At 32.3% G+C, this 26,364-nt stretch overlaps 2 protein-coding genes across 2 annotated transcripts; one reads left to right on the forward strand and one right to left on the reverse strand.

Annotated features, from left to right (window-relative positions):
• Nucleotides 1-1,322: 1,322 nt before the first annotated feature.
• BDR25DRAFT_315179 (alpha/beta-hydrolase) lies at nt 1,323-2,497 on the forward strand (the record flags this gene model as incomplete). Its single annotated transcript, XM_033691505.1, has 2 exons — nt 1,323-1,329; nt 1,380-2,497. The coding sequence occupies 2 exons, from the start codon at nt 1,323-1,325 to the stop codon at nt 2,495-2,497; spliced, it is 1,125 nt and encodes a 374-aa protein (XP_033546413.1).
• An 898-nt stretch (nt 2,498-3,395) lies between these two features.
• On the reverse strand, nt 3,396-4,603 carry BDR25DRAFT_315180 (beta-lactamase/transpeptidase-like protein; the record flags this gene model as incomplete). Its single annotated transcript, XM_033691506.1, has 4 exons — nt 3,396-3,642; nt 3,783-3,970; nt 4,024-4,059; nt 4,499-4,603. 4 exons carry the CDS (start codon nt 4,601-4,603, stop codon nt 3,396-3,398), a joined length of 576 nt encoding a protein of 191 aa, XP_033546414.1.
• Between the last annotated feature and the right edge of the window lie 21,761 nt (nt 4,604-26,364).

Raw genomic sequence — 26,364 nt, forward strand, 5'->3', positions numbered from 1 at the left:
GCTTAATTTGCGCTAGTCTTGTTACTGTATAGGTTTTTAAAGCTAATAAGTAGGTCTTACAGCTAGGTGTTAGCATCTATGTACGCATTTATAAGCTGTATAAGCTAAGTTTAATAGGGCTTACTTACTAATAAAATGCGCAACAACTTCTAGCATTAAAAGGTAGTTAGGACTACTCTACTTATCTAAGCTTAACATAATTTTGCTATAAGCTCTATATAACATAGTCTAAATTTTCTCTTTTTACTTTATAAAACTGTTATAAAGATATTGTAATAGCGTAGTTAAAAAAGTAAAAAAAGTGTTAAAAAGATTAAGTTAATTTTAGGTAATAAAACTTTAACATCTAGCTAAGGTTAATTACTGCAGTAACTAATTAGATACAACTACCTAGTTAACAAACACCTGCGCTAGAGCACCCTCCTGCCACAGCATATAAGCTACCTGCCGCCTTGCTCCTGCTACCTCTGCTGCTGCTATAAAGGGATTTAAAGGCCTTTAAGAGCTATCTAGCAGTATGCTAATGTTAGCATTAATCCTATAAACTACTTTAAAATGCTTTACTATATAAATATTGCTATTAATAAGTTTAGCTACTTTTTAAACACTAGCTTTATAGTAAGCTTAATAGAGCTACAGCTGCTTCTTCTTACCTGCCTTAGTAACATGCTGCAGATCTGCACTATATCTCTACATAAATAACACCTTCTAGTGCCTAAGAAGTTATAACTTATGCTTTATATAATATCCTAGCTAATCTGCGCTTAATTTAATGCTAAAACACTATATATTATTCTAGTTAATCTTAAAGGCAATTCTAATGTTATAGTAGGCATTATTTAGGTGCTCCTTAGCCTAGGTATCTTACATATGCTTTAAAGGAGTTGCTTCACGCAAGGACAGCGTAGATAGGCTAGGTAAGGCTATGTAGGCCTTCTCTAAGCGTTAGGATAAGGCAGCATGATATATCTGGGTGGCAGAACAGCTAGATAAGGCATGTAAGGATAAGGCTTGTAAGGATAAGGCCTGCAAGGATAGAGCCTGCAAAGTGGTAACACGCTAAGATAACTGCGTTATTAATTAAGATAGGAATTAAGACATTATAATAAGTAAAAGAATAATGTAGATAGCATAGTTGCTAAATTTGTTAGAAGATTACTAACAAAACAGGTAATAACAGCATTCTCTGCATTAATCTCTAAACACAAGCCCCCTAGCCCTTAGCAACCTGCCTTTAACTGCCTAAAACTACTAAAAATCCTATATAACTACTGTAAACAGTTAGTACAGCAGCCTCACGTATAGTACAGTATACTGAGTAGATGCCCTGTACGTACGTACGTGACCAAAATCAGTGTACTGCAGTACTGTACTATTAGGTGTACTAACGGTTGGACACACTGCTACTGGTCCCAACACGGCCGCGGAGCGCATATTGATTCGTATCTTTCATGAGCTGAAGTTCGGATCTGGCGTCAAGGGTATCGACTCGCCCATGCTAGATGCTGGAATGACATCTATTGATTTGATCCGTCTCAAACGGGAAGCTGAGAAATCATTCGAGATTGAAGAAATCCCTATCATCACTCTCATGACAAACACCACCATTCGCTCTCTTGCCGCAGCAATTGACCGTTTGTGCCAATGTAATGGCAGCATATCATACGATCCAGTCATTACACTTCAACCGAAGGGTGACCACACTCCTCTGTTCCTTGTCCATCCCGGTATCGGCGAGATGTTGGTATTTCTTGGAATGGTCCAGTATTTCCCAAACCGACCGCTCTATGCGATGCGCGCTCGTGGGCTCAATGATGGTGAAGAGCCGTTCTCGGACCTCGAAGAGATCATCGTTACCTATCACTGTGCCATCAAAGCTCGTCAGCCTAGAGGCCCGTATGCCATTGCCGGATACTCATACGGCAGCATGCTCGCTTTTGAAGTCGCGAAGGTCCTGGAATCACAGGGAGACAGAGTCCAGTTTCTGGGATGCTTCAACCTTCCTCCCCATATCAAGACTCGTATGCGACAGCTCGATTGGACTGCTGGTATGGTACACATTGCGCAATTTTGCAGTATCATTACCGAGCAGCGTTCGGAGGAGCTCCTTGATGAACTCAGGGCGTTGTCCCACGAAGAGCAAGTCGCTCGGCTCCTTGCAGAGAGCGACGCCCAGCGCTGCGCAGAGCTGGCACTGACCCCCGCTGGCCTCCAGAATTGGACAGACATCTCTTGGTCTCTACAGAAGATTGGCTGGGAGTATGAGCCTAGCGGAGAAGTTTCACGCATGGATATATTCTACTGCCAGCCCCTCAAGGATGTTGCTCGGACTCGCGCCGACTACCACAAACAGCACCTAAATCACTGGGTCCATTTCAGTCGTAATGACCTGAGGTTTTGGGAAGTCAACAGACAGCATTACACCATGCTTGGGCCTGATCATGTCCCCACGTTTCAGCAAATTTTGAAAAGTGCATTGGCTGCGCGAGGGTTGTAGGATATCTAGAAGCTTAGTCCTGTACGACTTTCTCAGTAACTATTACGTGCAAAAGATATTTGCTTATATGCAGAGTCTTGAACTAACTTACTTCCTTTCCTTGTTATTTACATAGGAAGTCGACCCAGCGAGTTCCTACGTGGTCCCGTGAGCTCACCTGCACCCTAGCATAATATCTCTTACGACTCGATTGGAACCTCGATCACAAAATTTTGTAAGAGTTCAAAATCAGTTACTGTGAAAAGTAGGAACTCATATCCACTTTGGCATATTCCCGAAACATAGCCTTCTGGAACTCCTCATGCAACCGCATCACGCCCGGAAACATCGGGGGCAGAATCTGACAGAAGGCAACTCCACACAGCCCAGTTTTGGGATCCATATACTACTCTGTATCAGCAAGCGTCCATGCAAAGTATCTTACAATACTCACCCATGACATATTAGGCACGCCTCCCCAGAAATACGTCCCCTCCGCCATCCTCCCCTCCTGTCCCCCTTCACAAATCATCTCCGCAAAACTCCAAGTCTTCGCAATGTCCTCTGGTAGGCTCATTCCAAGATACTGGCTATGTGCCGGCGACGAGCGGAGATACTCGTTGAACGCCTTTTTGCACTGTTCATCCAGCTGTGGCCTGAACAACTCATCATACGATTCCGGCGTAAGGAGTCTATCGTCCCGTCGCAGCACAGCCTGCAAGAACTTGAAATAATCCCTCGCACTCCCGAACGCGCCTCCCCCGCCCAAACAATCCGTCCCGCCAAATAGGATATCAAAGTCCGGCGCATCGGCCGCAGGCCCCTCTCCCGTCTCGCTCAGCGTACTCAATGTTGCCATCCGGTCCCGCATATCCGCTCTCTCCCGCGGATAAAACGTGATATCTCTAATCCCTAGAGGCTAGAAAACCTTCTGGCGCATGAATGCTTCCAGTGTCTTGCCTGTAACGCGCTCGATCATCTTGCCAGCCCAGTCTGGGCCCCCGCTGTACCGGAAACTGGTGCCGGGTTCGAAGAGTAGGGGGAGGGTGGTTTTGTGTTCGACGGTGGGGCCGGTCCAGGGCTGCTCGTTGCGGCTTTGGCGCCATTTGGCGAGGAGTGGGGAGAACCAGTCGTATTCGTAGCCAGAGGTGTGGGAGAGGATGTCGCTGGGGTTGTTAGTTTTTGCTGGAAGTGGCCTCGTGGGGATAAGACGGTGAGCATGTAAATTATATTGAATGGTACACTGAGGCTGCTTGAAGGATTTTCAAGTGGTTGGAGTTATGCCGATCTCGACTGATTGACTTACCGAAGTGTAATCGGAGTTTTATGCTTCTCGACCACTCCTTCGTTCTTCTCCTCATCAAACGCCGTCATGATGCCATACTTGCCCACTTCGGGTAGGACATTCGAAACGTCTTTATCCAGCTCAAGTATTCCGGCTTCTACAGCTTGCAAGCAAGCCACAGTAGTAAGCAGGGCTTCCAACGGGCCGTACTACGGTCCGTACAAAGTGAACCGTAACGGTCACGTGTTCAGTACAAACGTACCGAGTTCGTGAGCCGTACTGTATGATTAATGATGCCCTAGGTACAGTACGTAGTACAGATCGTATTACCCTTTTAGGAAGTTTGTATAGGGGTTCTGGAGGGGTAGGAGGGCTCTGGCAAGCAGGAGGCCTACAAACGCTTAAATCTCTTTCTAAGAGGTTTAATCTATCTATCTGCAGTCTGTTGTCTTAAAAATGCCTATTACAGACTATTTTCTATTCTAGAGTTATCTATCTACGCCTCTTACTGCCCTACAGGCCTTATCTAGTCCTATCTGCTCTTGTTACTAGGGAGAACTAGTTATTTTATAGTTAATTAGACCTTAATCTTGCGTCTCTAGAGACTTATAGTCTTAGCTGTTTTAACTAGAGTACAGCGTACTTTAATTAAATTGTACTACTTGTACAGATCACGTGAGCTGTAACAGCTACGACACGTACACCTACCTCTCCTCCTCCCTGTTGTACAAACGTACACAAAATCTCACCCGTACAGGCCTCAAAATCGCCCAATCGTACAGTACTACGCCTCGTTGGAAGCCCTGGTAGTAAGCAGCTTGGTCATGGAAGCAATAGCACATATTGTATCAAGGCTGAAGGGCTGCGCAGATCCCTCTTTCAGTGATGCGACACCGTCGGCTTTGGAGTATAGGATATTGTCTGTCAGCGGATAGAATTTTAGCAATTGTGAAAGAAGCGATTGCGGGCGCGCGGACTCCCCTAGCTTACTGTCTTTATCTCCTCTATATGGGCGGCTCCAACAAGTAGCGTGACAGCATCCTCGGGTTCTATTTCGGAAACTTCCGAAACAGCACTCCGAGGGAGGGCAAGGCCTAGAGCAGGATCTCTACTAGTATATAAAACGTTCCCGCGGTCGCTACTAGGAGTAAGATTATGTATAGCTTAAGCACTCTTGCAGTTGTTAAATAAAAGCAGCTATTCCTAATTTAAATTCCTTAGCTATTAGAGTACTACTCTAGTATAGTCATCTCTAACTAAATTAGCCTCTTTACTACCTTTTCTTAAGCTACTTAAACTATTTATAGCTATAATACTCTTATAACTCTGTTTAATTATAAGTTAGCTACTTGTGTTAATCTAGAAGATGTAATTAAATCTACTATCTATTAGCAGGCCTCTACAATACGCTATTAGTAACTTATCTATGCTAATATTACTAGATAAACTATAATGCAATCTACGTCTTTTCTATGCTATCGAACCTATATAGGTATTAGATTAAAGGACTATCTATAGAGTTAATATATTAGATAAGCGTACCTATATAGAACGACTCTACTAACTATAGATAATAGTTACTATAAGAGTCGCTATAAAGAGTCTATACTAACTCCTAATATAGATATACGCTAAGTATACTTATATAATATAGTAGCTAGAAATAAAACTCTAGCTAAATAGGCGACACATAATAAGAAGAATAATTAATACTATTTCTATTACTAATTCATCTACAATCGTTGTACAATTATCTTAACTATCTTAAGAGAGTATAAATCTAATAATTAAGAGTCTTACTACCTCTCTATAACAAGCTACTATGTCGTTACTACCTACTCGTAACGCTATAGTACTCTTTACTAACTACTTATTCTATACTTTATAGTTCTATTAGCTAAAAGCAAGCTATAAAGCTATATAAATATAGCTTATTATTAATTTAGATAGTAATAAGATATCTAGAACTAAACCTAAACAATCTATAATACTAATAGTTAATAGCTACGCACTAAATACTGCGATTACGAGTTAGAACGAAGGCTTTTGTTACGGTCTACGGTTGGACCAGCGTAACTCCACCAGTGGTGCTCCACAGCCTAGCTAGGTTGGAACAGGGCTCGCTTATGAGCCAGTCGGAGGACACAGAGGTTACGGAAGCAGCGCAACTACCTGCAGTAGTGGAAGAATGCGTCATCTAGTGAGAAGGCAGGCCACGAGTCTATTAAGTCCAAGAGAGTTTGTGGAGTCGCGCTTGGCGGGCTTGCATGAACTTGTCCCACTCGTTCTTAGCACCCCTTAAATATGTATATAGTTTAGATCTTAAACAACCTTTAGGAGGTGTGTTTAATGTTTAGTTTATTCTTTACATAGACTGTGTAGCATTCAGCTTTTTAAAGAGCTGTAATACTATTTGTATATCTGCACCATATATACCTCCAACCCTGTCCAACAGGACCGTTTGACCCGTCCACCATACTGCCGCATAAGGGCAAACCACGATCCGGTCGCTCTACCCTCCTCCAGTAGCCCAATAGCCTTTACGTAGGACTGTACACCCTGCCGTTGGCCCCTGACTCTCCGCCCTATCTCACCAGGGATACCACCGACCCGCGTGCTTCCAGGAAGCAAGGATTGTAACAGCTTTATACCTATACAACTATTAGACCTATTCGTTAATAAACTAAAGGCCTATAAGAAGAACGTTAACTATTATAAGACTCTTTTTAAATTATATAAAATTAGTAACTATGAATAGTTATATATAGGAATAAGCTGCTCTAAAGGAAATTGTTATGCTATTCTAGATAATAGTATTATAGTACCTATAGAATAACTGCTATAAGCGTAGTAAGCTAATCTATAACTAGGTTATCTCTCTATAAGATACTATTAGTATTAATAAGAAAACTAAATAAGCTAGAACTTATAATTAATACCTCTAATCTCTTAAGCCTATAAAAAGAGTAGCTAACTAGAAAATATAGCTTATAGAATATAACGAGGCAGCTACTAAAGCTAAGACCTATTACGTTGCTAAAGTATAATCTATTAATAATATAGTTAAAAACTTTATTACTATGAATATATAAACTTCTACTATCTAGTATATAATGCTATAAGACTATACCAGTTGCGATATAAGCTTAATAAGAAAAGAGATAATAAAATAGTTCTAGAAGTATATAGCTCTATATTATCTAAGTAAATATAAGGCATTATATAAGAGAACCTTTACTATAGGCGAGCTATCTTCTACTACTAGTAGTGCTACTACTCTAGAAATTAATAAAAACGTCTCTTAATTTAATGCCGCGCTATTTACTATAAATACTATATATAGTACTTCTATAAATACTATATATAGTACTTCTATAAATACTATATATAGTACTTCTATAAATACTATATATAGTACTTCTATAAATACTATATACAGCGCTTCTATAAATATTATACATAGTTAAGATAGATATTATAGTACTAAATAGGCTATAATAGAGTAACTTTTAGTAGAAGAGGCGAATAGAAGTAGTAGCTAGAAGTGCCCTGCCTATAACTAGCGCTACGCTCTATAAAATTATTACTACGCCTTTTTAGAATAGGTACTAGACTAGTTTAAGCTCTATAATAGCTTCTCTAGTATAGTAAAATACTAAATAGAGAATAATAGAGATCTATAGAAAGGTATAAGAAAAATAAAATAACCTTACTTATATACTCCTTACATTAAATAGTTATATATACAAATACTAGAGATTAGAGAAGACTAACTAACGTACCTAACAGGTTGGCCGGCCACTTTTGCTAAGCCCCCACTAAAACCACCCTATTCTAGCGCAAAACAGCCTACTTTAGCCCTATATAAAGTAATACAACATAAGATATTATTTAGAGTCTACTTCTACTACTTGCTTACACATACGCAAGTTATGCCTAGTCTAATTACACTGCTTATATTGCCTTTAACTTAGCTTACCTCCTTTAGCGCGCACTTATGTCTTTAGCTTTTTTCTATTACTACACACTCTAAACTTCTTTAAAGTAGTTAGATAACCTTTATTTTCAACTATTAAAGTTTTTTTTACTTAAATCTACTTTCTTTTATATAATCTATCTTATGTAGTAGCCTTATTTGCTGCTTAAAGCTTTATAATCTTCTTTTATGCTAATACTAGCTTATGTGTAATAATTACTACTCCCTTTAAACCCTTCTTAAAGGCCTTTACTATAGATATTAGTAAGCTATTTATATACTTTTAAATTCTTACTTTAATAAGTGTTAATTATAACTTAAATTTAAAAGTATTACTTAGGGTTTATAACTACTAAGGCTTATTATTAATAAGTAGTAGTAGTAATAAAGTATATAACGTACCTAACGGGTTGGCCGGCCACACGGGTTAGCCGGCCACTTTTGCTAAGCCCTTACTAAAACCACCCCATTCTCTCGCAAAACAGCCTACTTTAGCCCTATATAAAGTAATACAACATAAGATATTATTTAGAGTCTACTTTTACTACTTACTTATATGTATATAAGTTATGCCTAGTCTAATTACACTACTTATATTGCCTTTAACTTAGCTTACTTTCTTTAGCGCGCACCTGCGTCTTTAGCTTCTTTCTATTACTACACGCTCTAAACTCCTTTAGAGCAGTTAGACAAGATCTATCCTTAACTATTAAAGTCCTTTTTACTTAAATCTGCTTTTTTTTATGTAATTTATGTTATGTAGCAGCTTTATTTACTGCTTAAAGCTTTATAATTTTATAGCCTACTTTATTATGTTAATGCTCTAGATAACTATTGTCTACTTTTTATTACTTTACTATATTACCTTTAGCTATTCTTATCTCTCTAAAGCTATAATAACTGCTTTAGTTAATATCTAGCCTATTATAAAGCCTAACTTATTAAAGTTATACCTGTCTTTATTTTAAATACTGTACTTAGCTTTTATGTTAGCTACTAGGTAAAACTAGCCCTAGATAACCTCTAGATCCTTATAAAGCGCTCTCTTATAATTATACTTATAATTAAACTTTATTATAAACTTAGAGCAGTGCTTAACCTATATACTAGGCTAGTTTAAGCTAACCTAGCCTAGATTACGCTTTACAGGCAAGGAATTAGCTATATTAGCTACAGCTATAAGCCTAAAAGAAAATCTGCGTGTAATAAGGTTAAGTATATACTTAATAACTACCTTTTTTTTAAGCTTAGTTAGATTCCTTAATTTAGGCTAGCATTTTGCTTATAAAGGCTATCTAGCGCGTTAATTACTTAGTGTTATGTAAGAGACATTATAAATAGCTGCAGCGCGTTATAAGAAAAGTTTTAAGTCTTATTTAAGAGCCTAAAGAGCAAGCTGTATCTAATGTTTTTTAGAAGATTTAATCTAGTGTTGTTGTTAAGGCATTATGTAGATAGGTAGAGTTTAGTAGGGGCTTAGCAAAAGTGGCCGGCCAACCTGTTAGGTACGTTAACTAGATATTAAAAGCTATTTTAACTTATTTTAGGTTAAGTAAAACTAAACTAGCACTTTAAAACTCTTCTTAAATATTACTAAAAGTAATTACTATATTATAAGTATGTATAAAGCATAATAGGAACTTAAGTTTTATAACATAAGTAATTTAGTTACATATAAGATCTTTAGCTTAGCACTTACACACTTTTTTTAAAAAGGCAAAACAATCTATATTAAAAGGCTGTAAGAGGTGTAATAAGTATTAAAGTATATAAATAGTAATAATCTTATTTTTTTATAGTACTACTAAAAATTAAGTAAGTTATAGCTTTTATAGCTATTAATAATAAGAAGCTAATAAGCGCTTATAACTTTTTTTTATATGCTTATTAAAGTGCTTTAACTACTATAGCCTAAGCTTATTTATTATCTAGCTGTTCTTAGAGACTATAATAACCTAGTTTTAAAGCAAATTCTTCTTTTTATACTAGGCAAAGAAGTAATAGCAGCCTTTAAAAATAATAAAAAGTAAAATAGCCTACTTTATTATGTTAATACTTTATATAACTATTATTTACTTTTTATTACTTTACTATATTACTTTTAGCTATTCTTATCTCTTTAAAGCTATAATAACTACTCTAGTTAATATTTAGCCTATTATAAAGCTTAACTTATAAAGGTTATATGTGTCTTTATTTTAAATACTATACTTAGCTTTTATATTAGCTACTAGGCAAAACTAGCCTTAGATAACTTTTAGATCTTTATAAAGCGCTTTCTTATAATTATACTTATAATTAAACTTTATTAGAAACTTAGAGTAGTGCTTAACTTATATACTAGGCTAGTTTAAGCTAACCTAGCCTAGATTACGCTCTACACGCAAGAAATTAGCTATATTATCTATAGCTGCAAGCTTAAGAAGAAATCTATGTGTAATAAGCTTAAGTCGGTACTTAATAACTACTTTTTTTAAGCTTAGTTAGATTTCTTAATTTACGCTAGCATTCTGCTTATAAAGGCTGTCTAGCGCGTTAATTATTTAGTATTATATAAGAGACATTATAGATAGCTGCAGTGTGTTATAAGAAAAGTTTTAAGTCTTATTTAAAAGCCTAAAAAGCAAGCTGTATCTAACATTCTTTAAAAGATTTAATTTAGTGTTGTTATTAAAGCATTATGTAGATAGGTAGAGTTTAGTAGGGGCTTGGCAAAAGTGGCCGGCTAACCCGTGTGGCCGGCCAACCCGTTAGGTACGTTAATTAATATAATATTTCTTGCTGCTACCTTTATAGCTATAAGCTAGAATAACTATCTACTAAAGAATTCTTTTATACTTAACTTAAGCGTAATATATTATATCTTAAATAATATTAAATAATTTATTACTTTCTATAAGCTAATACTAAGTAACTTTATATAGGCTAGTAATATATAGATATAGATTAAAGAATATAGTTCTATCTATATATATATTAGATTTATACTCTCTTAAGATAAATAAAATAATTAACGTACTTCACAGGCAAGTTGCTTACACACCTAAGTTGCTTACTTTTACTAAGACTCTACTAAACTACTCTTCTTACACTAATGCATTTCTAATAACACTACTTAGACACGCTAAAAGAATGTTAGATACAGCTTACACTTTAAGCTTTTAAATAAGACATAAAACTTTTAAAGAAACATGCTGTAGCTATGTATAAAGTCCTTTAAAAGATAATAAATAACTATAGCACTAGACAACCTTTACAAGCTAATTCTACAGCTAACTTATAAAAGCTAAGTAATAATAAGAAGCAGGTAATTATTAAGACTATACTTAAGCTATATGTGCAAGGATTTTCCCCTTAGATAGCATTTATAGCTAATATAGCTAATTTTTTACACGCTAAGCATAATCTAGGCTATGTTAGCATAAACTAGCTTAGTATGTTTATAGAGTGTTATTTAGAGCTTAAAGTAAAGTTTTAAGCGTAAGTATAGTTAATAGATATTTAGCTTATAATAAAGCCTGTCTTACTAAAGTTATATATGTTATTATTTTAGATGCTATACTTAGCTTAAATATTCTCTATAAGGCTAAACTTGCTCTAAATTACTCTAAGACTTTTATAAAAAGCTCTTTTATAGTTATACTACGCTTAAACATTACTTTAAGGTTTAGATAACACTTTCTAAACATACTAAGCTAGTTTATGCTAACATAGCCTAGATTATACTTAGCGCGTAAAGAATTAGCTATATTAGCTATAAATGCTATCTAAGGGGAAAATCCTTGCGCATATAGCTTAAGTATAGTTTTAATAATCACCTGCTCCTTCTTATTACTTAGCCTTTATAAGTTAGCTATAGAATTAGCTTATAAAAGTTGTCTAGTGCTATAGTTATTTATTATTTTTTAAGAAGCTTTATATATAGCTACAGCATGTTTTTTTAAAAGTTTTATGTTTTATTTAAAAGCTTAGAGTATAAGCTGTATCTAACATTCTTTTAGCGCGTTTAAGTAGTGTTGTTAGGAATGCATTAGTGTAAGAAGAGTAGTTTAGTAGGGTTTTAGTAAAAGTAAGCAACTTAGGTGTGTGAGCAACTTGCCTGTAAAGTACGTTATACAATAATTGCAGATAGAATAGTAATAAGAACGTAGTTAATTATTCTGTCTTCTTCTGTATCGCCTATTTAGCTTAGGTTTTATTTCTAGCTACTATATTATATAAGCATACTTAGCCTATACCTATCTTAGAGGTTAGTATAGACTCTTTATAGCAACTTCTATAGTAACTATTATCTATAGTTAACTCTATAGGCAGTCCTTTAATCTAATAATATAACTAAAGAACTAAATAGAAATAGAGTGCTGCGCCTTAATAACGTAGCCTACTATTCTAACCTACTCTATAAGATAGCTTTATTTTAGATTCTTAGATAATAAGGACTATAGTAAAGTATAAAAATAGACTCTATAATTATTAGATTTATACTCTCTTAAAATAGATGTCGCGTAAGAGAGCACATGGTCCTGGTGTCGCACCTGTGTTTCGGACGAGCAGCCTGAGACACTTGGCGCCGGAGCTCCCACTACATAGGCAGGCTCCCTATGAGCCTCTCATAGTCAATAGACTTGCTCCTCATTGCTCCCTGATCAGCGGTTGCGACAATAGATAAGATAATTACATAATAATTGCAGATAGAGTAGTAATAAAAACGTAGTTAACTGTTTATCTTATTATGTGTTGCCTATTTAGCTAGAGTTTTATTTCTAGCTACTATATTATATAAGTATGCTTAGCCTATACCTATATTAGAGATTAGGATAGACTCTTTATAGTAACTTCTATAGTAACTATTATCTATAGTTAACTATAGTTATTCTATATAAGTGTACTTATTTAATATATTAACTCTATAAATAGTTCTTTAATCTAATATACTTCTTTAGCTTAGAGTCTCTTTAAGCTAGCCTAATATCCTATTATCTATTAAAAATCTAATATCTTTATATATGCTTTAATCTTAGTAATATTAGCCTTCTTCTCTATAGTTCTTTTTCTTATATTTATTAGTTCTAGCTAGCTTAGAAACTTTAGCTATTTATTTAGTAGTAGTACTTTTATTAAGTTATTAGTAAGCATATTACTTATAAGTATATAGACTACCTGTTGAATAGGCTCCGACAACTAGCTGCTTATAGTATAAGCACTTAAGTAGCAAGAGTAAGAGTGGTGTACAGTGTGCACAGCGTATAAGGTAGGTAAGGTAAAGGCAACATGTTTCTAGTTCTATTACTCTTGTCTTTCCTCTGTACAGAGGAAAAAGGGGATATCTAAATGTTTGCGCACAGAGGTTTGCGCATAAGCATTATGTAACATAGATATGTGATCCTGCTTATGCGTAATTATTTGTATCTAGGCTGCAACGCTGCTGCTGCGTACAGACACTAGCAACTTTTCTTTTTATCTAAAAAGTTGCCTTCTATACGCGTTACTTCTCTTTTGTCTATGTAAGTCTATCTAATTACATTCTGCCTTTACTTTACTCTATTTGTTAGGACTTGCCTTAGTAATGCTGTACATTAAGATAGGCTAGTTACACTATATAAATAGCTTTATAAATAGTGTAGAGCATTTTAGGCTATTATTATCTAGCCTTTGTGCGCTTACCTTATAAGTAATTTAGCAGTGTATAAACTATTTTGTGTAGGGTTTTATGCTAGAATAGTGTAGGATCTTTGCGTAGGCAGGTGTGTAGGGAGGTGTATATAATAAAGTCTTTTTTTCTTCTTTACTTTTTTTTTTTTATCTTTTACTTTCTAAGCTCTACTGTACTATTCCCTAGCTTTTTTCTTTTTTTGTATAGTGCTAACAGTAATAGATACTCCTGCCTACACACACACACACACACACACACAGAGAGAGAGAGAGAGAGATGTCTCTCTAGCCTTCCTCCTCTACCTCTAGCGCTGTTAGTGCGGGCGTCTTTAACGTCCTTGTGCAGTCTAGCAGCCTAGGGCGCATTTATGTTACCCTTTTAACTAGTTTTACTGCTAATTAGCAGTTTATTTAGTGTTTTAGTATAAATATATAAATCTTTTAGCTTTTTTACTTCCTTCTTATATAAAATGCTAATTATAGATAGGCTAAGAAGCAGTATATAGCAGCTTTACTATTTTATAATATTAATGTTATTTTGCCTACTAGCACTAATCTGCAGCTGTAGGCAGCAAAGGTTGTGCGTTGTAAAGGGTACTTCTGTGCAGTCCTAGTAACTTTATATACTTATTATTATAGTAGCACTACTAGTGCCTTTTTTTTTATTAAGTGTTATATGTTAGCTAACTTCTAGGCTAATGCCTACGCCTTATATGTATAGTAAAGCTGTGGTCTGCATTATAACTACTATATATAAGAGGTAGTGGCTTTTTCTTTTTTTATATACTAGATAAATAGACTATTTTTTTTACATATTCTTCTCTTCTAATCTTATAATAAGAAAAATAAGTGCGTATAATAAAAAAAATAAAAAAAATAAGCTTTATATAAAGGTATTATTAGTCTAGTTAGTTTAAAGCATCTTTGCGCACAGAATCTAGCTAGTCTATAGATGCTTCTATCTAGACAGAGAGGCAGTTAGTTAGAACTAATAATTAAAGAGCCTAGTTTAGTGTTTTTTTTATATATATATTTACTAAGTTATCTTTACTATTAATTTACTTTATTTTAGTAATTTCTCTTTTTTTATATAATTTATAAAGTAATATAATGTTAATTATAAGTTACTTTTTACTAGTAGTGCCTAGCTTAATAAGGTAATTATATAAAAACTTTAAATTTATGCAGATTACTACTATAATTAGTAGTAGTTTAAGCATTTATATAATTTACTATAGAGTTGTACTAAAAGTAATTACATTATTAAACTTTTTAACTATTCTATATAGTTTACTAGTAAGAACACTCCTAGTTACTTTTTTACACTTAGTAGAATTCTAGTATATAATGTTGCCTAGTATTTTAAAGTAGTTACTTTACTCTGTACAGTTCTTATTACTTAATATAATTAAGAATTCTAGCTATAAGCTAAAGTCCTTATTATTAGTAAATAATCTATTTATAAAAATAAACAGCTTTACATAATTAAGCTATAATAGTAAGAAAGTAAGACTACGCTTACTATTATTTATCTACTATTAGATTTATGCGTTAAGTGTGTTAATGTTATTATGTAAAGAGTCTATAGTTTATGCAGTAATAAAAAGGTTAAATACTACCTTTAGTTAACATATAAATATAATGTATACCTCTTTTATATATTACTTAACATATTATTATGCAGCATCTTTATTCTTTAGGTTAATTATATAAAGGTAGCTTACTTATCTCTTCTAAGTAAAGACTACTATGTTATGTGTAAGTTTAATTCTTTTACTATTAAACTTAATAGGTTGCTTTTCTACTAAAATAGTCTTACTTTTTATATAGAACTTTGCCTTCTATAGTTTCTTTTTTTTTCTTTACATAAAATCTTTTATTATAATGCTTAAAGTGTTATTTGTCTATAAGCTAGTAATACTAAAAGTGTGCTCTCCTTTATTAGTAATTAAGAGGTAAGGGTTATATAAAAAGATGTGCATGCACAGCTTTTTTTTATAGTAGTTATAGTATATCTTAAACTAATACAGTCCTAATTTAGCAGCTCTATACAAGGGTTGTACAACCTAGAGTATTGTATTTAGTAGAAAGCTCTAGCGCATCTCCTTTAGTAGCTTTAAGTATAGTGTGCGCATAAGCTTATTTATTAATTAGATGTATACTTATATAATATTACATAGTTTAAAATGCATTCTGTACATAGCTCTTAGGCTTACTTTTATAGCTAAGAGTAGTCTCTAGCTTATCCTCTAAATAGTTAGTAACTAAGTAAGAATTTCTCTCTTCTCTTTATTTAAGTAGCTAGTAAACACTAGGCAGGATTTTTTATATAGTTAGGTTGTTTTACCTTTTACTTTTTATACTAGGCAGAGGTTAAAAATCTAACCTTTATGCCTTATTAAGTTATACGCTATAACTTTAAAAGTGCTATTAGTAATTAAAGTATTTATTTTTATGCAGTTTAATTTTTTAAATAGTTTTCTAAGTATAGTAATTATACTATTTATATAGAGCTTAATAAATAAGGCCTAATTATTCTTTTTCTTCTAGGTTAGGAATACCTAGTCTAGACTTTATGTAGGTTTTCTTTGCCTTTTACTTCTTTTAGTATTTATATCTTTCTTTTACACTAGTGCAGCATTGCTATCTTAAGGGGCTTAGTCTATAGTAGGCTTTAGTTCTGCCTTTATAATATTTTTATAAGGCTGTTCTTTTTTCTTTTTCTTTAAAAAATCTTTTTATACAGAGATTAGTTTATCTAGGTTATTTATTATAAGTAGGTTGTCTTTCTCTTTTTCTTTATAGTACAGTTTAACTTGTGTATATTAGAGCTTTAGTAGGCTATTTTTTTTTTTAATAATAACATTTTTTCTTTTAATGCTTTTAATCTTGTATAGGCTAGTCTAGCCTTTCTTCTCCCTCTATACTATAATCTCTAAGCTAAGGGGGAAGTTAAGAACTTTATATGTTATAGAGCTATTATAAGTGTTAATTATATAATTAATGTTTACTTTTATATAGTTTTTTTAAAGTATCTTTATTACTTTTTATATAGCGCTTGCTTATGTAATAATGTCTAGTAATAGTAAAGAGTTTAGGTTAATTCTTAGGTATGCTCTAAAGACTAGCAGCGTAGGTACTAGACTATGTAGGCTAGCTGTGTTGTTTAGAGCCTTAACTGCTATCTACAGGATAGCCTTATTATCTGTACAGTTACCTAGCTTAGTCTTTAGGATGTTAAACACTTATTAGAGAGGTGTGTGCGCGCCCTTAACCTTTCTAACTGCCTAATATGCTTCTACAGGCATCTGCCTGCATGTAGCTCTTATAATCTTTGCATAAGCTTAAAAATTCTTTAAAGCAAAGTTTATACTAAGGTTATGCATAATGTAGTCTAGGGGTTCTTAATAGGTGTTAATCTAGCATTTGCACAGTGCATTTTAGGTATCTTATGCAGACATAAATTTTAGAAATATAGCAGCCTAAAATAATGTGTCTACATTAATAATATATAAAGCATCTCTATTATTAATTTATACAACATTAATAATAACTTTATAGTTAAAGTAGGTGTTATTTTTAATTATAAACTTAAATCTTTATAGGGCCTAGTTATATAATTAGCAAAAGTAGTAAAACTTCTTAATCTCTTCTAGCACTACAGCATTAATGTTATAGCTAGCGCTAGTTAGCATCTTCTAGAGTCTCTTTATGCAGGGGTGTCTAAATTAGCAGTAGAGGCAGTAGAGTTTTAATTTAGTAAAGAAAGACATAAATTCTTCTTTACTAATATTAAAAAAAAAGTGTCCTTATTTTTATATAATAAGTACAGTAGTTTTGTCTTTATATATAATAACATTTAAAATGTTGTTAAAGTATGCCCTAAGTTAGTTAGCATCTGCTAGTAATAGCAGAAATAGTGTTAAAGTCTTTAAGATATAGTATATAACTAGACTAATTAGGTTTTAGATTTATATAGTACTAATTAATTCTTTTAGTGTCTAGCTTTTAAAGCTAATATCTATTTAGCTAAGTATTTAATTAATTTTTATACATAGGTTTTTTTATATGTACGCCTTAAGTTAGAACTTGCTAATAGTAAAGATCTTTACTGCGCCTGTGTTCTATAGTTTGCTTTAGTATACTATATAGTATTAGTTATTAAGAATAAACTGCTTAGCATATTCTTTAAGTTTAATGCTGTAGATGTCCTCTTCTATTGCATAGTATAGATAGGTAGTAAAAGTAAAGTAGTTAATAGCTTTTTTAGCATTTTTACTTTTCTATTTTATTTTCTCTGCATTATATAAATTATTTTTTTCTTTAGGGTAACCTTTAAAGTTTTAGATGTATAAGGTAATAGCTTTATATAATAAGGTCTTATTATAAAAATCTTTATATAAGGCAACGTACTAGTTCTTTGCTTGCGTATAGTTATTATAAGAGTAGTTTAATAACTAATATTCTTTCTTATAGTAGACAAAGCACTTCTTTGTCTGCGTGCAGTTGTCTCTAGATTATAGCCTAAACCTAGATAAAGATCTTCTACATTGTCCTCTTCTGCGCAGAGGGAAGCTTTCTTTTTGTTATGCAGAGTTATATTAGTAGTCTATGTAGTATACATTAGGCAGTTCCTAGAGGTATTAGTTTACCTTTTAGTCTATAGTAACTTAAAGTAATGCCTATAGGTTACTAAATAAGGCTTTACATAAGAGCTTAATAGTAAACATAGCATGTTCTAGTTCTAGTTGTCCTTAACAGGCTTATATAATAGCAGTGTGCAGTAGAACATTTTTTTAGAATTTTATTTTTAGTGCTTTTTATATAAGTGTAAGCTTATTAATTATTATTTTAAAAACTTTATATAAACTTTTATTAAAGTTCTTTTATTAGCATTATGTAAAAGTTATTATTATCTAGTCTGTCTAGTACTAGCTATAGTTTACATTAGTATTAAAGTAACTGCTTAAGGTGTTGTATAAATGCTTCTAGTTATGTCTAAGGCCTATATTATGCATATAGTACATATTTGCCTAACTTTTTAGGATATTTAAAAAGATGTCTATGTACTAAGTTTTCTAAATATCTAGCTGTTAACATAAATTAATAAAGATCTTTATTTTATTTATAAAAATATTATATAGTTAACTTATGTAGTTATTATTTTTTTTTATGCTTTTTAGAATTATATAATCTTATCTGCTAAGAGTTTTTCTTTAGCAGTTTCCCTCTAGGGTAGAAGTTTATACAGGTTGTAATGTAGTATAGATTGTGCAGGTGGTATTAGTGGTGCATACACTACTGCAGGCAGTGGTGTGTACGATTAAGGGTGTGGAGCAGGCGTTAGGTAGAGTAGCATGTATTATTTGTACAGTGATTAGTGTAGTGCTAGCTAAGGTGTAGAAGCAGGTAATGCTAGTATATTTAGTGTTAATAGCAGCATTATGTTTAGTCTGCTTCTGTGCAGAGCCTTATATAGTAATAAAGGTTATGTATAAAGCTTTTTTAGTGCAATTACTTTTTCTTATGCTATATTATACAGCTTCTAGGCTTAGGTACCTTTAGTGCTTAGCTATAGTGTAATTCCCTTGTCTTCTAGCACTTATATAAGCTCTCTTTTAAACATATAGCTAAGTGCTAAAAAGTCTTATAGTATCTATTTTTTAAAATCCTTTATGTACACACTTAGAAAAGTAGCGCTCTTTTAAGTTATTATATGTAGATTAGTAATTATATAACTTATGTATAATTAAGTTTATAGGCTTATTAGAGCTTTTAACATGTTAATTTTATTATTCTAGTACTCTAGGCTAGTCTTATTCTATAGTGTTGCCTCTAATATCTTTATGTCCTTTATAAGTTATTTATATAATAGAAATTATTCTTTGTTTTTTCTATTATTACATAGAGTTATTAGTTGCTAATAGAATTTTATTATAATAGTATAGTTAATTACTTTTCTAGTAGATTACGCAGGTACTGCTATTATCTAGCTACTAAGTTGTGCAGCTTTAATAGCTTTAGTGTGCGCCTTACACTATCTTCTTTTTACTTTGTACAGTAGCAGAGCTTGCTGTATAATGTAAAGGATTAATGTGCTATTATCTAGCTGCTAGGTTGTGCAGCTTTAGTAGCTTTAGTGTGCGTTTTACACTATCTCCTTTTTACTTTATATAGTAGCAGAGCTTGCTATATAATGTAAAGGATTAATCTACTATTCTAAGAGATAAGTAACTAAACAAAGTACCTTATAAGGTGTAAGTACTCTACTGTTACTTTTCTTAAAAGATAAGTAATAAAATAAAGTACTTTATAAGGTGTAAGTACTTTATTATTACTCTTACTAATTTATAGTTAATTAAATTAACTACTAATTAGTATTAAATAGGCTCTAACAGCTAGCTGCTTATAGTATAAGCACTTAAGTAGCAAAAGTAAGAGTAGTGTACAGTGTGCACAGCGTATAAGGTAGGTAAGGTAAAGGCAATATATTTCTAGTTCTATTACTCTTGTCTTTCCTCTGTACAGAGGAAAAGGGGGATATCTAGATGTTCGCGCACAGAGGTTCGCGCACGAGCATCATGTGACATAGATACGTGATCCTGCTCGTGCGCGATCGTTCGTATCCAGGCCGCGACGCTGCTGCTGCGTACAGACACTACCTAAATTATCTTCTTTAAAACTTTCTATTATAACTAGTAATTATAGATATTAATATAGTAAATCTTTGTCTAAAGCTATAAGATCTCTTTATTAATTAGTTAAAGAGTCTATATAATATTATACTAAATTATAATTATTAAGTTAGATAGCATAACTTATAGCTTATAAAGAAGCATTCTAGTAAATATTCCTTTTCTAGTAACTTATAATAGAAGTAAAAAGCTTAGCCTCTATTATAAAGGTTATAATAGTATTTTATTTATTAGTCTACTATCTAATTAGTTCTCTAAAGAGCTTTATTATATCTTTATAAGCTCTTTTAATTAATTATATTATTAGTAAAAGACGCGTTACTAGCTATAATAAAGTTATCTCTATTACTTAGTTATAGCGCGAAAGTTCTAGTATTATATAGGTATTATAGAACTTAATTAGTAGCGTTTTAATATGCTTAGCTAGAGTTTATAAGAAAACGCGCTAGTCTTAATATAGTAAAAGTAATATTAGGTTATATTATTATAGCTATAAATAGTAGTAAGCTAATCTTCTATTAATATCTATTAATATTAGATAGTATTACATAGCTATCTTAAGGCTTAAGCTCTACTCTACTTATTAGCGTCTTATATTGCTAATTGTAGTAGTTAGCTAGCTTATTTATCTTATTAATATATAAAGCTTATAATAGCTAGAGCTAATATTAGTCTCTATCTCTAATAACCTTAACGCCTAGAAACTACTATAAGTTCTTATCTCTAGTTAGAGTATACTTCTCTTTTAGTATCTTTACTATCTTATTAGCTACTTACTTTTAATCCTTTAAATAAGTAATAATATTATTATTAATATAGAAAAATATAATTACTTTTTCTTTAATTATATAGTAAGGCTTATATAAAACTATAAAGAACTTAAAGTATTAAAGCATTATTATAAATTCTTATTACTAATAGAATAGTAATATTTATAACTTATATAGTACTTTTTATAGTTATAGTATTATTCTAGGCTTATAATAGCTTTAAAGCATTCTTATATATATATTATAATTAATTAATATATATATAAACGCGTTAGCGACGTTATATTACTTAAGCTCTAGGTTAAAATAAGTAGTAACTGCTATTAGCATGCAAAATAATTAACTAGTAAGAGCAGCTATATAAGTATTTTAAGCTATAATATAGTATTATTAATTGCTATAGACTACTAGTTACGCTTTATATTTCTTAAGCCTATAATACTTATTAAGCTTATATGTTTGCAGTGGTGACACTCGGATACGTCGTCACCATAGTCGCACGATAGTCGGATGTGTCGTCACACGATGATCATGCGTCGGCACCATAGTCGTATGCATCTTAGCACAGTCTGTTGCCACGACTCACCCACTTATTTCGCATATATATAGACTCCTGCAAAGGACTCCTCTAGCAAGACATTCAATGCAGTTCCTCATGTCTCTAGTGCCTCACATAGCTTCACATTATAGGTATAGACCTATATATAGTTAAGAATCTAATATATTACTAGCTTTGCTTACTTAGCTAAGATATCTATCTAGAAGCTTATTTTCTAGTAGCTATTTAAATATATCTATTCTACTTTTTTAAATAGTTAATATAAAGAGTACTCTTTAAGCTTCTCTCTTAAGATAAGTAGAGTAAGTAGTTAACTATAGTAAAGCTTCTTTTTAGAGAGTATTATTCGCTTAATTTACACCTTATTAAGTATTTTTCTACTAAATTTGTTAATGATTTTACGTTTTATACTAGCTATAAAGGCTATAGCCTATAAGCTTATTCTTAATCTAGATTTAGAGTAGTTATTAGCTTTAGGTAGCTCTCTGCCTATACTAGCAGCTAGTAACTATATTAAAAAAACTACTAGTAGTAGTATTATAGATAGTATTAAGTATTTATTTTTACTCTTCTTACTAACGTACTTCACAGGCGAGTTGCTCACACACCTGAGTCGCTTACCTTTGCTAAGACCCTACCCTAACAAACTCTATTATAGCCTATAACAACCCGCTCTAGCACTATATAGTACAGTACAGCCTAGAATAGTATTTAGATACTACTTCTACTTCTTGCTTATATATTTACGCGTTATGCCTAGTCTAATTGCACTATCTATAGCGCCTTTAGGATAGCTTACTTACTTTAGCTTATACTTACTTTTTTGCCTTTTTTCTATTACTCTGCGCTCTAAACTTATTTAAAGCTAACGTACCTAACAGGTTAGCCAGCCACACGGGTTAGCCGGCCACTTTTGCTAAGCCTCTACCACACTCTACCTATCTACATAATGCCTTAACAACAACACTAGATTAAATCTTCTAAAGAACATTAAATATAGCTTACTTTTTAAGCTTTTAAATAAAGCTTAAAACTTTTTTTATAACATGCTGTAGCTATTTATAATGTTTCTTACATAACACTAAGCAATTAACGCGCTAGATAGCCTTTAGAAGTAGAATGCTAGCTTAAATTAAAAAATCTAACTAAGCTTAAAAAGAAGGTAGTTATTAAGTATATACTTAAGCTTATTACACGCAGATTTCCTCTTAGGCTTATAGCTGTAGCTAATATAGCTAATTTCTTGCGCGCAGAGCGCAATCTAGGCTAAGTTAGCTTAAACTAGCCTAGTATATAAGTTAAGCACTGCCCTAAGTTTATAATAAAGTTTAATTATAAGTATAATTATAAAAGAGTGTTTTATAAAAATCTAGAGGTTATCTAAGGCTAGTTTTACCTAGTAGCTAATATAAAAGCTAAGTATAGTATTTAGAATAAAAACATATATAACTTTAATAAGTTAAGCTTTATAATAGGCTAAATATTAACTAAAGTAGTTATTATAGCTTTAAAAAGATAAGAATAGCTAAAGGCAATATAATAAAGTAATAAAAAGTAGATAATAGTTATCTAAGGCATTAACATAATAAAGTAGGCTATTTTACTCTTTATTATCTTTAAAGGCTGCTATTACCTCTTTACTTAGTATAAAAAAAAGAATCTGCTTTAGAACTAGGTTATTATAGTCTTTAAAAACAGCTAGATAATAAATAAGCTTAAGCTGCAGTAGTTAAAGCACTTTAATAAGTATATAAAAAAAGAAGTTGTAAGCGCTTATTAGCTTTTTATTATTAACAGCTATAAAAGCTATAACTTACTTAATTTCTAGCAGTACTAATGTACCTAACAGGTTAGCCAGCTACACAGGTTAGCCAGCTACTTTTGCTAAGCCCCTACTAAAACTACCCTATTCTAGCGCAAAACAGCCTACTTTAGCCCTATATAAAGCAATATAACATAAGATATTATTTAGAGTCTACTTCTGCTACTTTCTTACATGTACGCAAGTTATGCCTAGTCTAATTGCACTGCCTGCTGTCAGATTTGCGCACCTACTGTCAAGACAGGAGGAACGCTTGACGAAAGCTGCTACATAGTACGAGCAATAAGCTCGAACAGTATGTTGCTGCAAATTGCAGCATTTTGCAGCATTTTGCAGCATTTTGCAGCATTTTGCAAGCTGGTCGCGCATAGGGCAAGTGCGCGAGGGACTCGGATCGGCAAAACAAAAAGCCGAGCAACACGAGTAGAGCAGAAAAAGGATCGATAAATCAAGACAATCAATACAATCAATCAATCATCCCATACATCATATCCAAACCCATCATTCATCTCAGGAAGCCCAGAAACAGTGCTTCAATCTGACACCTGCATTGCCTTTAACTTAGCTTACCTTCTTTAGCGCGCACTTATGTCTTTAGCTTTTTCTTATTACTACGCGCTTTAAACTTCTTTAAAGCAGTTAGACAAGCTCTATCTTTAACTATTAAAGTCTTTTTTACTTAAATTTACTTCCTTTTATGCAATCTATGTTGTGTAGTAGCTTTATTTACTGCTTAAAGCTTTATAATCTCTTTTTATACTAACACTAGCTTATGCGCAATAATTGCTGCCCCCTTTAAAACTTTTTTAAAGGCCTTTACTATAAACACTAGTAAGCTATCTACATACCTCTAAATTCTTACCTTTATAAGCATTAATTATAACTTAAATTTAAAAGTATTACTTAGGGTTTACAACTACTAGAGCTTGTTATTAATAAGTTATAGTAGTAATAGAGTACATAACTAGATGTTAAAGGCTATTTTAACTTATTCTAGGTTAAATAGAACTAAACTAGCGCCTTAAAACCCTTCTTAGATATTACTAGAAGTAATTACTGCATTATAGGCGCGTATAAAGCATAGTAGAAACTTAAGTTTTATAATATAAGTAATTTAGTTACACATAAGATCTTTAGCTTAGCACTTATACACCTTTTTTAAAGGGGCAAAACAACTTACATTAAGAGGCTATAAAAGGTGTAATAAGTGTAGAAGTATATAGATAGTAATAATTTTATTTTTTTTATAGTACTACTAGAAATTAAGTAAGTTGTAGCTTTTATAGCTATTAATAATAAGAAGCTAATAAGCGCCTATAACTCTTCTCTTTATATACTTATTAAAGTGCTTTAACTACTGCAGCTTAAGCTTATTTATTATCTAGCTGTTTTTAGAGACTATAATAACCTAGTTTTAAAGTAGATTCTTCTTTTTATACTAGGCAAAGAGGTAATAGCAGCCCTTAAAGATAATAAAAAGTAAAATAGCTTACTTTATTATATTAATACTTTAGATAACTGTTGTCTACTCTCTATTACCTTACTATATTGCTTTTAGCTGTTTTTATCTTTTTAAAGCTATAATAACTACTTTAGTTAATATCTAGCTTATTATAAAGCTTAACTTATTAAAGTTATACATGTCTTTATCTTAAATACTATACTAAGCTTTTATGTTAGCTACTAGGTAAAACTAGCTTTAGATAACCTCTAAATTCTTATAAAGCACTCTTTTATAATTAAACTTATAATTAAACTTTATTATAAACTTAGGGCAGTACTTAACCTATATACTAGGCTAGTTTAAGCTAACCTAGCCTAGATTACACTTTACGCGCAAGAAATTAGCTATATTAGCTATAGCTATAAGCCTAAAAAGAAATCTGCGTGTAATAAGCTTAAGTATATACTTAATAACTACTTTCTTTTTAAGCTTAGTTAGATTTTTTAATTTAGGCTAGCATTCTGCTTCTAAAGGCTGTCTAGCGCGTTAATTACTTAGTGTTATGTAAAAGACATTATAAATAGCTATAGTATGTTATAAGAAAAGTTTTAAGTTTTATTTAAAAGCCTAAAAAGCAAGCTGTATCTAATATTTTTTAGAAGATTTAATCTAGTGTTGTTGTTAAGGCATTATGTAGATAGGTAGAGTGTAGTAGGGGCTTAGCAAAAGTAGCTAGCTAACCTGTGTGGCTAGCTAACCTGTTAGGTACATTATAAGAAAAATAAGATTATTACTATCTACATGCCTTTATACTTATTGCACCTTTTATAGCCTCTTAATGTAAGTTGTTTTGCCCCTTTAAAAAAAGTGTATAGGCGCTAAGCTAAAAATCTTATGTATAACTAGATTACTTATATTATAAAACCTAAGTTTCTACTATGCTTTATACTTACTTATAATGCAGTAATTACTTCTAGTAATATCTAAGAAGGGTTTTAAGGCGCTAGTTTAGTCCTATTTAACCTAGAATAGGTTAAAATAGCCCTTAATATCTAGTTATGTACTTTATTACTACTACTACTTATTAATAACAAGCTCTAGTAGTTGTAAACCTTAAGTAATACTCTTAAATTTAAGTTATAATTAATGCTTATAAAAGTAAGGATTTAGAGGCATATAAATAGCTTACTAGCATTTATAGTAAAGGCCTTTAAGAAAGTCTTAAAGAGGGCAGTAATTATTGCGCATAAGCTAGTATTAGCGTAAAAGGAGATTATAAAGCTTTAAGCAGTAAATAAGGCTGCTACACAATATAAATTACATAAAAAGAAGTAAATTTAAGTAAAAAGAACTTTAATAGTTAAGAGTAAGGCTTATCTAACTGCTTTAAAGGAGTTTAGAGCGTGTAGTAATAGGAAGAAGCTAAAAACGCAGGTGCGCGCTATAAAAAAAGTAAGCTAAGTTAAAGGTAATATAGGTAGTGTAATTAGACTAGGCATAACTTATGTATATATAAGAAAGTAGTAAAAGTAGACTTTAAATAATATCTTGTGTTGTATTACTTTATACAGGGCTAAAGTAGGCTGTTTTGCGCCAGAATAGGGTGGTTTTAGTGGGAGCTTAGCAAAAGTGGCCGGCCAACCTGTTAGGTACGTTATTAAATAGAAGCTTTTTTAAATTATTAA

The sequence above is a fragment of the Lindgomyces ingoldianus genome (assembly GCF_010093535.1).
Source record: "Lindgomyces ingoldianus strain ATCC 200398 unplaced genomic scaffold BDR25scaffold_20, whole genome shotgun sequence".
In the NCBI taxonomy this organism is placed as follows: domain Eukaryota; kingdom Fungi; phylum Ascomycota; class Dothideomycetes; order Pleosporales; family Lindgomycetaceae; genus Lindgomyces; species Lindgomyces ingoldianus.